Below are 14,397 nucleotides of genomic sequence, written 5' to 3' on the forward strand. Positions count from 1 at the left end.
GTAAAAATCAGAAATAACCAGATTTACAAATGGTAATTGAAATATAGTCACAATTTTAAAAATAATCGAACTAGTTTTTTATATATGAGATTTCAACATAATGTACTTTTATTTTCATCAACAACATAATGTGTTGGAGCTTCATAATGTGCTAGAGTTCCAATATAATATGTTGACACATTATGCTGGAACGTTTCGCGTGCCGGCGTTCTAACATAAAATGCTGGAAGTTTTATACCCAGGAGGTTTATAATCTAGCATATTATGGTGGAACATTCCTTGTTTTGGCAAAATAATGATTATTTTTAATAACTTTAGAAACGTCGGCTATTTGTCAAGTATTAGTTTGAAAACTGACCATCCCGTGCTATTTTCACTTTTAACTCGAGTTATCCTTCATATTATTCACTTTTGTAGGCCTAGAAAATCTCTATTTTTGAAAGTCTATTTCAAGAAATATGTGGTGCAAAATATCTAAAAGAAATATAATACTCCTATACACCCCCCTCCCCCCCCCCCAATATTTTTTTTAGTTGGCTGCAATGCGGTAAGGCTTAAAATGGCTAATAGGAGGCAAATAATAGGAGTTTTTTTTTCTTTCTAAAAATAATAGGAGTTAATTAAACTTTAGAATCTACCTCTGATAGAATATCTAATCAAACATTAAAGTAAACCAAGCCATTAAATTGTGCTTCTTTAATTAAGCAAAATAATTCTCAAAATAATCTTCAAAGGGCTCCCATAAGGAATAAGGATTATGCAATTTTCTTTTTTGTATTTACCATTGACATATGATTAACTCTCTTATTTAAATACAATTGGCATTAATTTGCGAATTATATTCTGAGCTTTTTTTTATAACTTTGTAAAGATGAAGTTAATTTTTGGTACCAATTCTTTTTAGTGGCTTTATATATGATAAAAGTAAGTGACCTTTTTTTTTATATAAAATATTTTAGCACTTTTAACGCAATAAAGTAAATATAATATAACCATTCGTGAAATTACTTTTTACTGACATGTGGAAAACAAAAAACAAAAAAGAAATAGAAAAACACAGCACTCTTCAGCTGCCGGACAAACACAAACTCTTAACAATGGAGAGAGCAACACCTGTACGAATGCCTCACACCTCCATCGCCGATCTACCGACGTGGTCGGATGTCCCGCTCCGGCAAACAACTCCGCCACCTCTACCGCCGCCTCTGGCGATGGATCTCGTTCCGGCGAACAACTCCCACATCTTCCGGCGAAATGTTGAGAAACATGGAGAAGAGGGGAAAATGGCTTTTATCACGTGCCAGTTTAAGTGCAATTTTGATGAACAAAATGTGCTTGATGGAGCCCAAAGTAATCCGATTGTTCAGGTGAATTTGAACATTTTCCCTTCTTTTTATTTTTTTCTATCACTACTTAATTCTCTCTCAATATTACACATATTTGTTGTACCAAATATTGTCAAATTGCCATCCTTGGCTTCAGAGTTGTCGTAGTGATTGGGTGAGGATTGGAGGTAGGGAATCATAAAAATTAAAAAAAAGGATATTGGGAAGAGAATTGCTGTTCTAGTGTTCTTCTATAGGGGCTATAGTTATTTCTTTGAAAAAGAATAGAAAACATTAGTAAAGAACTCTTGAAAGCAAAAACAAAATGAGAAGTTTTGAATTATGACAATTGGCCACCACATTTGCTTACATAATCTTTAGTTAGCCATCAAATTTTATTAATCTAATGTGGATACGGACTTTCTCCATCAAAATTAATTAATGTAAAGTTGATATACAATCAACCTGGTTTATAAAATACTAACACCCATGTGGCCTATAAATATTATATTTCTTAATTGAAGTTGTCATCCCATTTAACAAAGTCAAGTCTTTCTTTCCTTATATAAAATTTATTTGATGGTAACATGATCGTAGACACGATTTTAGCAACTCAGAGGTATGCATGCTATCTTCTTTGTAATCTCACATATTTCTTTGATTTATTAATCTCCAATCCTCATAGACCAGCTAATGTGAAGGTGCTATATAATCAGAAGCCGAACTATAATGAAATCTATGGGTTACATGTGAACTCAATAGCTTTTACCCAGACCTTATATATATTTTGAGAAATCTACTAAATATTTGACTGTGAACTAAACTATTATTATATATTAATTTGAGGCCGCCGTAAGAATTCATAAACTTCTATTTCTGGATCTGCCTCTACTTATAAGTTATAACCAACATGCCTTATAATATATTATGCCCATTTGTTATAATATTATATTCCCTAATTCAACTGTCATGGAATTCACATAAAGTCAACTCTTTTGTTCTTTATATAGAATTCCCTTGGTAACTTGGTTGCCTAAACCTTTGCAGCCCTTTAGAGATATGCTATTTTCCTTCGTTTTCTCAGTTCCTTGTTCCTTTGGTTACGCACTGTATCTTTTGTGAGCTTTACCCATTTGTTTGTTGATATTCATAATATACATGTGTATATTTGTTGCAGTGAATTGCTGCTTCCCAACTCCTGTATTGCTGATTGCCATTGAAAGGTTAGTTGCCCTTAATTGCTCTTGTTTAATGTTTTATCTCCTTGCACTATATGTCATTTATATTGTACAAGTTTATTGCTTAAATGGTCATTAAAAGGGCAGCCCGGTGCACTAAGCTCCCGCTCTGCACAGGGTCCGGGGAAGGGCCGGACCGCAAGGATCTATTGTACGCAGTCTTACCTTGCATCTTTGCAAAGGGCTGTTTCCACGGCTCGAATCCGTGACCCGCTGGTTAACTTTACCAGTTACGCCACAGCTCGCCTTCGCATAAATGGTCATTGAATTATTGAAAATTGGTGAATGAAGTCATTTTTTTCTTTTGAGAAAAGTTCCTTTTGTAAAATGCATAACCATAGAGGTCCTAAAAGTTATATCAAGATGTTAACGGGAAATAAAAGCAAGGAAATTATAGATTTGCGTTTGAGACTGTTACAGAGTTTCTGTTGCTCATATATTATAATATTGTTATTGGTTTTTATTTGCAATGTATTTGTTTCTTTTAACCTATTGACAAAAGTACCTACAGATTAGTAATAATACATCAACATTTGCAATTCACTTCTGAAACAAAATAAATCATTATTGGAATGTAACATGAGCTAGCATCTTACTAATATTTCAACTTGGAAATCTATTGCTTAATTTCTATTTGGAGATTAATTTGGCCCGAAGTTTCACGTATAGTTCCATTTCCGAATATTACTGATTGAAAGTGCCACTAAAGAGAACATAGGGTGCATTATGCGGCGTAATTTTTTTAATTTTATGTCGAATATTAATACTATATTTATTATCGATGTACTTTAGAAAGTTTTTCATCACAAAGAATAGTAAAAACTAGAGAAAATTTCATGGGTTACTATTAAAGTCATACTCATATTGCACAAAAAATTGTAAAATTTACTCACTTGAGATTTGAGAAACTTGAACTCCAACAATGGAGGTTTTCTAATTTCTTTGGTGTTCACCTTACGTTTTCAGCAATGAAATGTACCTCAAAGTATCAGTAAACCCAACAAAACTCGTAGATCCAATATCTACTTTAACCATGAATTTCGATCCACTCTTCCAATCCAGCAATAAGGATTTTAACAATGGAGCTTCAGTGTTCTTCGAGTTCGAAGGTCCAACTCAAATTTTCAAACTAGAAGTGAGTCTTTAATATTGGGCCAAGGAATGAAAAACAATCAAGTTATATACAAAGTGTAGGAATATCGGGTTAATCTGAACCTAGTACTTTCGACACAGAATACAAGTTTATGTATAAAAATCTAGTAAAGTTATAACAAATAGTAACTATGAACCCATAACTTTAAAAATATAATAGATTCATTACTAAAAACCTGAAAGGTTGAACGCATAGAGTTTAAATTCTGGATCCGTTTCTTAGAACATGGGCGTATCTACGGGGATGAAAGCAGGTTCACGTGCACCATGCTCTCCTCCTTGAACCATGCATAGATGTTATATTACTTTAAAATAATACAAATATATGTGTGCGCACCCAAGCTCAAAGAGTCATATGGTGTAATCGTTAATGGGTGCTCAAGGATTTAATTTTCTTGTCCATCTTGCTTTTTGATTAAGAACTTTTTTCTTTGTTTTTCTTTCTTTATTTGGTTTATTTTTTAAAATCTCCAAGTCTATTGAAATCCCTGTTCTTCTTATGTAATAACAATTTTTTTTAATAATTAAACGAAATGTCTTATCTTAAAACTAGTAGTAATTGAGGATGTAATATAGAGCCAATTAATGGGTTCGACTACCAAATTTTCGACATGGAGTACAGATTTTGGAAAAATCACGAAAATGTCTAAAAAATGTAAACCTATAATTTCAATAGTGTAATGATTTCAATTAAGCTAAAGGTTGAACATCAAATTTAAATTCTAAATCCGTCTATTTATAATAGTGCATCCATCCTCTTAAAATCCTGAATTCGCATCTGCGTAAAATATAGGCCTGATTTGGTAGGAATACTGCTCCATCTGATAGAGAGAATAATTTTTTTCTAAAAGCTATATTTGCCATTGAGATATTCCGTCCTTTTTATTTTAAATTTTAAATTTGCTGCTGTTTAGACTTTTTCCTTTTGTCCTTTCCAGAATATTATTACCATATTCTACTAAAGAGCGGCAGCAGAATAATTTTTGAAATGCCCTAAGCAATATGGAATAAATCAATAATTGAAACCTTTTATATTGTGAAAAATAAAACCTTCACGATAAACAATATTATCGTGATACATACCTTTTCCATTTTTTGACATCTAAGAAGTTTGAAACATTTAACTGATCATCTTAGTCTATACTATAACTTATACAACTTTCAGGATTTCAAATTCATTTAGCTAATCCAACTTCAATTTTTAATGTGATGATTCTTTTAACAAACAAACTCAACCATGCTGTAATTGTATAGGTAAAATTCGGAACTCATATGTGGTCCAATCACTACGGTATTCAAACATTAATGTTGATTTTGCTAAGCATAGAATATTATTGAAGTAAAGATCCATATAGATGATACCTACAAGTAGAAATTAAAAATTTGTCATTATTGTACTTACATTTAATCTGATATTTCCTAGGAGTTGTGGTGTTATTCGAGGTAAGTGTGAGATTTATAAAATCTCTAGTTATAAGCCTTTAATTTGCCTTAATATACAACTTATTTACCTGTATTCAAATAAAAATGTTTCAAATAGAGCAGAATGAATACGGAGGATTCATATAGCCGATTCAAGCAGTTTGGGATTGCGACATATATAGTTGATTGATCGATTTTGTTTTTTAAAGAAAAGTAGAGAACTTCATGTTCAAAGTATTATGGAATCACAGCATTTAATTTTCTTTGAAACAGTACAAAAGTATTTAAAAAATTGAGGGTGAAGGAAAACTATATAAAAAAAGTGGGAATACGATACATATTGTTATAAGAGATTTCACAAATAAAAATATCGTTTACATGTACTAATGACCAGTAAATATAGGTATTAGCGACTTCCAAAGGTTATTACTCTATTTACGTAAAAACTTACCCACGTCGGGTATTTACACCAAACCAATAGATGCATGACAAATTGCACATACCCTTCTCAAGGGTTAGAGAGTAAAGTCTAAAGATTATATACCGCAAAAGTGTAAACTCGTGTGTAGCAGCATACATGACCTGAATAAAAGCTACGAATATAATAGTATTAATTATACAAGTCTAGATCAGTACAAAGGAGATTGAGAACTTGAGATAAGTGAAGCCTGAAATTTATCTGATCCGCTGTTTTTGCCTCCCTTTTGCAAATATCATTTTATGTGTAACGCCACTTGCTTCTTGCAACATGCAGCTTTCAGGTCATAATCTCATAGGACACAGATACAGTAGATATGGCTTATGCTAGTATTGCTTCTCTTATGAGAACGATAGAACTGCTCTTGACGTTGAAATCACCAATACAATCTCTAATTTGTGATCACAGAGAAGAAATCCTCACTCTTAATGAAAAAGTTAGTTCCCTGGAAGTTTTCCTCAAGAACTCTGAGAGAAGCAATGTGTCTGAGGAAATGACAGATTTGGAAGCATGGATAAAAGAAGTTGCAAATGTTGTTGAATACACAATTCAGCTGAGACTAACAGAAGCTGTAATGGCAAATGATGAAATGCAGAAAGAAACGGCACGCGAGATGTTTTGTGATAGCCTGCAACAAGTAGCTGAGGACATTAGTCGTGTCCAGAAAGAGTCCATGAAGATTCAACAGAAAGGCAAACAAGCATCAAAGAAATCTTTGGTTCAAGGTTCAAGTTCAGCAAAAGATGTTTTGAATGTTAAGAAGAATATGGTGGGACGTGATGATCAAAGGAAAAGGTTGTTAGAAGATCTGACAAGGGGCTCTTCTGGTGAACTGAAAGTCATCCCGATCTTGGGGATGGGGGGCATTGGTAAAACAACTTTAGCAAAAGAAGTTTATAATGACGTATCCATTCGATCTCATTTTGATGTTCGTGCCTGGGCTACTGTATCTAGCCATCACAATATAAAAGAAATCTTGCTAAGCCTTCTCCGTTCTAGAATGGGTGACACATTTTACATGGAAGATGAGGCAGAGCTAGCAGATATGCTACAAAAGAGTTTAAAAAGCAGGAGATATTTAATTGTCATGGATGACATGTGGAGCAGTAAAGCATGGGATGACGTGAGACAATGCTTTCCAAGTGAAAACAATGAGAGCCGAATATTGTTGACTACCCGTGACACTGATGTAGCTTGTTATGCTGGTACAGAGAATTTTTCTTTACAGATGAGTTTCATGGATCCATATGAGAGTTGGAACCTTTTCAAAAGTGCGGCGTTTGCAAATGAAGAATTGCCATCTGAATATGAGACTATTGGGAAGCAAATTGTCGACAAATGCCAAGGGTTACCGCTAACCATTGTTGTGGTTGCTGGGCTTCTATCCAAATCTGAAAGGACAATAGAAGATTGGGAAAATATTGCTCAAGATGTCATGTCGTTTGTCACAAATGATCCTGATAAACAATGTTTACATGTGCTTGGGCTGAGTTACAATCACTTGACCAGTAACCTAAAAGCATGCCTTCTGTATTTTGGAGCTTTTCCAGAAGACAGAGAAATTTTGGTGAAGAGGTTGGTGAGATTATGGATAGCTGAGGGGTTTTTGAAGTTGGAAAAAGACTTTGAAGGGGAGGCTGCGAAGTGTTTAAAAGATCTTGTCGACAGGTGTCTAATTCTTGTCTGTGAGAAAAAATGGGATGAAACAGAAATTAAATCATGTAAGGTTCATGATCTGATATATGAGCTATGCTTGAGAGAAGCTCAAAGCCAAAATTTTATCATGAATGATATTGTATTTCATTACCTCGATTTGGATGAAGATGATGGTTCGGATGAAATAGCTCAAAGTCACGACATTGTACTTGATCTTGATGATGAACCAAATCCTGTTCCTCCAAAATGTCGTCATCTTAGCAGGCATAAAATAGGCCCCTGTAAACGATGGACTGAACATGATGATATTCATTGTGGTTACTATAGGGCCCTTCTTACCCCTGAACTTCATCATTTGATAAGGGGGCAGAGAGATGATGATGTTGATGATAACAATTATTTCTTGAAACGAACTCGTTCTATTATCTCTCTTTCCAATTATTGTCCTTTACCAAATTTTACTCTGGAATCAGAGATTATTCATTTCAAATTACTCAGAACCTTGGACTTGAGTCCCATAGAGGTGGAGTCTTTCCCTTCACAAATACTATGCCTCATTTGGTTGAGGTACCTAGCGTTGTCCGGGGGTTTAATTGACATACCTCCAGAAGTTTGCAGGTTATGGAATCTGCAAACATGCATAGTTAAAGGGTCTAGTTCGAGATGTATAATATTTCCCGAGCAAATTTGGGAACTAATGCAATTGAGGCATCTCAAACTGAATGCATTTTATTTACCAAATCCTCCAAGTGTATCTGCTGAGGAAGAGAGTTCGTACTTGGTCCTTTCAAACGTACAAACTATTTATGGGCTGTCTGCACGTAGTTGTACAAAGGAGGTTATTTCAGGGATTCGAAATGTTAAAAAATTAGGAATCTATGGAGATAAAGATGACTGTGAAGATTCTAGACTTTTCGACAATCTTGTCCATCTACATCAACTTGAAAAATTGAGGTTTGGACTTCTTACCCCGTGGAAGTTTGGAGATGCGACTATTCCAAGTGCAAAATCTTTTCCAGCAATGCTCAAGAAATTGGAGTTAAATGGAACTTGTCTAAGGTGGGAGGACATGAACATTATAAGTGAATTGCCTAACCTTGAGGTGCTAAAGGTGCTAAGTGTTATTCATGACAATGAATGGTATCCAGTTGCTGGGGGTTTTACTCAGTTGAAGCTTTTGCTAATTGATAGTACAAGTCTCAACTACTGGAAAGCCACAGATGACAATTTCCCTGCCCTTGAATGCCTTGTGCTTAGATCTTGCTATTTCTTGGCAGAGATGCCCATTGAGTTTGCATATATCAACTCACTACAACTAATTGAGTTATACAACTGTATGCCCAAACTCGAGGCTTCTGCTGCACAAATTCAACAAGAACAAGAAGACATCGGAAACAAACCACTGGATATTCGTATCCTAAAATCATCCAGGTGAGTATAAGCATTATATTCCAGAACGAACTTTCAATAATTGCTTATATATGAAACTTAAGCATATATTTATTCAAGTTACACTCAGTTTTTCATTTCACAAATTAAAGATATACTCGTCAATTGCAGTTCATTGGCTTGTTTTTACTTTTTTTTTTTAACTTTTATATTCTTGATTAGTTTCTTCAGCCTCTTTTCCTTCATAAGGTAGGGGTAAAGTCTGCGTACATACTATCCTCCCCTGACCCCATTTGTGAGAATATACTGGGTATGTTTTTGTTGTATATTCTTGATTAATATTGTAACATTTGGATGACTGGATGCTTTGATTACGTGAATCAAATTATTTTCGGAATAGGTAATAAAAAATGAGTAATCAAGTCATAATTGTAAAGAATAAGTATTTTCAAGGCTTGTATATATTGTAGTTGAATAATTCATTATTGCTTTGGAGGTTTCACTAAATTTTTGAAAAAACTTAAGTAGTTTATCTATATTAATTAATATATATATTAAAAGTACCAAAGGCCCTAAGCAAAATGTCTTTCACCTTTTTTTTACCCTTTAAAACTTATTTTACATTGGACAAAATTGTAAATTTAATTGTTTTCCTAGTATTTATGACTTGAAACTCAAACTAAAATTTTGATTTTTATCGATTAATATACTACCTTATATAAATTATTTTCTTATTTGATTCTCATTTCAAAAGACTTGAACATGTGTTTATATGTCGAACAATATTTCAATTTTAACCCAACCGGTGCTAACTTGGTTGCAATTAGTTCTATTTTTTTTAATTCTTTTTTGTAATAGGAAATTTTTTAAAATTTTAAGGTAAGTAGTGCTAATTACTTGATTGCAATTTTCTAAATTTCTTTAAAATCTGAAATATTTAGGAGCCTAGCGGGTGAAAAAAAAATATTAACCAAACATTCCTTGAAAACTATAATATATTCGTGTTACCTTTGAACTATAGTACATTTTCATATTATATTTGAAATTATTTTCTTATATATATATATATATTTGGATGATGTAAAATAACTATAACTCCTTCCCTAAAAGATATATATCTTTGTCAATGAAAGGATATGTCATATGTGTTACCTGTTAGGTAGCTATGTTTATCAAGGTTATTAGGCTACCCTAGGAGAAGCCGTAAGTATTACTGTTACCAAGGCTATAGGCAGCTACCTAACCTAAGTAGCACTACATTATATCAAGGTATCAAAGTTTGCATTCATTATTTTGTGATTTTCCTATTGATGAAATGTGCATCTGAATCAAGGCTACATGATGTTGTGTATGTTACTATAGCAGTTTATGAAATCCTTAGCTTTGATATAGTTATCACTTGTTGAGTCTGGGAACTCACTCCTTACTTTACATATGCAGATCCAGGTGTTGAGACGCCACTCGACGGTTGAGGTATTGTTGGTTTGAGAGGATTGTTTTGGTGAGCCCCATTTCTCATCTGTGGGTGCTATACTTGGAGTTTCTTTTGCTTAATCATGTTGTTTTGAACTTTAGAGTTGCTCCATGGACTCCCTTGGGTTGTAACAGTAATTAATACTAAGGTTTGTTACGACTATGTATATCGGGGTCATATCCAATACTTTGTGCTTCATCTATGGTTTATTGATATTATAAATTTGATGTTGGGACATATTATATGGTGTAATGGGTAACTCTTGATGCATGTTGTTGTTACGTGAAGTTTAGCTGAGACTTTAAATTATGGATAGTCTTACAGGGAACGCTTCATCTGATTTTTCATTAGATACTGGTAATGCTTGCTTGAAGGCTGTCTAAAATGTTATGGTTCGCCTGAAGTTTAGGCCTATCGAGTGCCTTTCATGTTACATTTGGGATGTGATAGGTTGAAACCAAACAGGTTATAACTCGTAACTATTTGGACTGAGAGTACGATAATGAAATCTTGTTATGCACAAGAAGTTGACTAAAGCATACAAATTATCTCTACGGTGCATGATTTGGACGATTTGAAAGTGAAAATTTTCCAGGATAAATCACATTGATACAATAATATAGTTGGAGGTTCTTTTGAGGCACGCTAAAGTCTAGAAGTTTGAAGCACCTCACTTAGGTAGTGCTTCGGTTTAGGTTAAGGTGTGCGTCTCTTTACTCTTGAAATCTGTCTTGAGGAGTGCATCATTTAACAATGACTGTTTAACTTGATTGTATCTTTTAGTTCCATCGTTCATATATATCTTTTAGTTCTATCGTGAAGATACAAGATTATTCCCGGCCATATATATATATATATTGTAGCACCTACGCACCAATCGTGTTCGGGCAATGAAGTTGACCTCTTACTATGAAATATTTGGATTGGTGTTCGGGCAATGAATTGACTTTAGTAAGAAAATATTTGGACATTACTCACTAAAAAGTTCAAGATTTTTGACATTTGTCATGTACAAACGCCTACTAAAATTCCTCTATTTTTAAAAGTTTGTTTTAAGATATATGTGGTGCAAAAAACTTAATAGTAATCTAAGCTCTATTCAATACTTAGTATTTGGGCTTGACTAAATTCGGATTTGCACCTTACAATAGAATAAAGTACTCCGAATAATATCCCCAAATAATTTTAATTTATGTTGACGGCAATACGTAAGGCTTAAAATGGCTAATTGGAGGCAAATCGCAATTGGGAGTTAACAAAACTTTAGGAGCCACTTTTGACAGAGTATCTACTCAAACATTAAAAGCAAACTAAGCCAATAAGTTTGTCAAAATAGCACGGGTTAGTCAGTTTTCGAATTGGTAATTGAAAAATAATCAGCGTTTGCAAAGTCATTAAAAAATAAGCATTGTTTTGCTGAAACACGAAAAATTTCAGCATAATATGATGTAATATGGAGCTCATGCGTATAAACTTCCAGCAAATTATGTTGGAACTCCAACACACGGAAAGTTCTAGCATAATATGCTGGATTATGGAGCTCCTACATATAAACTTCCAGTATATTATGATGGAACTCCAGCACATTATAAAATTGCAGTATATTATGCTAGAGGTTCATATGTAAACAATTCAACAACAACAACAACAACACAGTAAAATTCCACAAGTGGAGTATATGGAGGGTAGAGTGTACGCAGACCTTACCCCTACCCGGAGAGCGAGAAAAGGGAATACCTATTCGGGTTATATTGTGCACGTTTGGGTTGTGAGAAAAGTAACATAAGATGATTAATTGAGTGAGATTTAATGGAAAGGGTTAATGAAAGGACACAACTTTTTAGTGAACGGAAGGATAAAACATATTTTTAACAAATAGGAAAGAGGCAAAATAATAGAGAAAGGGTGAAAATTTGAGAGAAAAGATAAGTTGAAATCCTCGCTCAGAAGAATGCCACGTCACCTGATCAATGTCTCTCTTATATATATAGATCGGAAAAGGCCTAAAAATGCCACTCAACTAACATAAATGGCCTATCTATGCCATTCGTTTAAAGATTGGTCCATTCATGCCACTGACATTATACTTTTGGCCCATTCATGCCACTCAACTAACAGAAATAATCTATCTATACCATTCGTTTAAAAGTTGGTCCATTCATGCCACTGACATTATACTTTTGGCCCATTCATGCCACTCAACTAACAAAAATAATCTATCTATACCATTCGTTTAAAAGTTGGTCCATTCATTCCACTGACATTATACTTTTGGCCTATTTATGCCACTGTCTACTAACAGTTTTATTTTCTGATTTTTCCGTAATAAGAATTAATTTTTCGACCCCGACTTTGCCACGTGTCTTTATATTAGTGGTTCTTCTTTACTTGACCCTACATTTCTTTTAACCATGATTATGTATAATTAACCATGCCCAACTCGATAAAATCCAACTAGTCGTGATGACACCTAACCCAACCCACTAGATAAGCCAATTAACAACTAACACCTAACCCAAAATTGGATAGTTGTTAATTAGCTTATCTAGCGGGTTGGGTTAGGTGTCATCACGACTAGTTGGATTTTATCGAGTTGGGCATGGTTAATTATACATAATCATGGTTAAAAGAAATGTAGGGTCAAGTAAAGAAGAACCACTAATATAAAGACACGTGGCAAAGTCGGGGTCGAAAAATTAATTCTTATTACGGAAAAATCAGAAAATAGAACTGTTAGTAGACAGTGGCATAAATAGGCCAAAAGTATAATGTCAGTGGAATGAATGGACCAACTTTTAAACGAATGGTATAGATAGATTATTTCTGTTAGTTGAATGGCATGAATGGGCCAAAAGTATAATGTGACCGGCATGAATGGACCAACCTTTAAACGGATGGCATAAATAGGCCATTTCTGTTAGTTGAGTGACATGAATGTGCTAAAAGTATAACGTTAGTGGCATGAATGAACCAACTTTTTAACGGATGACATAGATAAGCCATTTCTGTTACTTGAGTGACATTTTTAGGCCGTATCCGTATATAGATTGACATTAGTTTGCGAATTATAGTCTGAATTTTTTATTAACTTGGCAAAAATGAAGTGAATTTTTGGTACGAATTCTTTTTAGTGGATTTATATGATAAAAGTAAGTGACCTTTTTTTTTTTTTTATAAAATATTTTAGCAATTTTAACGCACCATTCGTGAAATGGTAACAGAAAAAAAAAAAAAGGAATAGAAAAACTCAACAATCTTCAGCTGCCGGACTGACGCAAACTCTTAACAATGGAGAGAGCAACACCTGTACGAATGCCCCACACCTCCACCGGCGATCTACCGACGTGGTCGGATGTCCCGCTGGCGAACAACTCCGCCGCCTCGACCGCCGCCTCTGGCGATGGATCTCACTCCGGCGAACAACTCCCACATCTTCCGGCGAAATGTTGAGAAACACGGAGAAGAGGGAAAAATGGCTTTTATCACGTGCCAGTTTAAGTGCCATTTTGATGAACAAAATGTGCTTGATGGAGCCCAAAGTAATCCGATTGTTCAGGTGAATTTGAACATTTTCCCTTCTTTTTATTTTTTTCTATTACTACTCAATTCTCTCTCAATATTTCACATATTTGTTGTACCAAATATTGTCAAATTGCCATCCTTTGCTTCAGAGTTACCATAGTGTAAGAGTGATTGGATGAGGATTGGAGGTATAGAATCATAAAAGAAAAAAGAAAAGAAAAAAAGGAGATTGGGGAGAGGATTGCTGTGGGCTACAGTTATTTCTTTGAAAAACAATAGAAAACATTAATAAAGAACTTTTGAAAGATAAAAATGAAATTCATTTTATAGATTAACACTCTTCCCTAGATGGAAATTCATTTCTATGAAGTCCACGCTTTCTTTCTATATATTGAATTTTCTTCTTTTCACTCTAAAATATTTTGGTTTAAGGGAAGACGTATTAGTAACTGCTTCCACGACTCAAACCCGTGACCTATAGGTCACACTGAGACAACTTTTTCCACAACTCAAACTCGTGACCTATAGGTCACACGGACCGTTGTTCCAAGTTTCCTCTTCGTACATTTACACTCATGTGGCTTAATATTGTATATCCTTAATTGAAGTTGTGACCCATTTTATAAAGTCAACTCTTTCTTTTTTATATAGAATCATTTGGTGATACCATGCCAACGTGGTTTATAAAATACTAACACCCATGTGGCTCATAAATATTATATTTCTTAATTGAAGTTGTCA

The 14,397-nt window shown here is 34.1% G+C and overlaps 2 protein-coding genes across 4 annotated transcripts in view; both read left to right on the forward strand.

The window, feature by feature from the left end:
• The first annotated feature begins 1,075 nt into the window (after positions 1-1,075).
• LOC107784070 (putative late blight resistance protein homolog R1A-3) lies at positions 1,076-10,386 on the forward strand. The gene is made up of 4 exons (XM_016605134.2): positions 1,076-1,367; positions 2,503-2,548; positions 5,892-8,702; positions 10,101-10,386. Exons 3-4 carry the CDS (start codon positions 5,932-5,934, stop codon positions 10,111-10,113), a joined length of 2,784 nt encoding a protein of 927 aa, XP_016460620.2. The 5' UTR covers positions 1,076-1,367; positions 2,503-2,548; positions 5,892-5,931; the 3' UTR covers positions 10,114-10,386.
• Positions 10,387-13,335: 2,949 nt separating this feature from the next.
• LOC107784068 (putative late blight resistance protein homolog R1B-17) overlaps positions 13,336-14,397 on the forward strand; it is a 30,810-nt gene continuing 29,748 nt past the window's right edge. Inside the window, exon 1 of one of the 3 annotated variants that reach the window (XM_075241530.1) lies at positions 13,336-13,690. The gene's annotated coding sequence lies outside the window, so the exon portion shown is untranslated. The remainder of the gene's footprint in view (positions 13,691-14,397) is intronic. The other 2 variants (XM_075241529.1, XM_016605132.2) reach the window with 2 other exon arrangements.

The sequence above is a fragment of the Nicotiana tabacum genome, chromosome 21 (genome assembly GCF_000715075.1).
Source record: "Nicotiana tabacum cultivar K326 chromosome 21, ASM71507v2, whole genome shotgun sequence".
NCBI classification, from domain to species: domain Eukaryota; kingdom Viridiplantae; phylum Streptophyta; class Magnoliopsida; order Solanales; family Solanaceae; genus Nicotiana; species Nicotiana tabacum.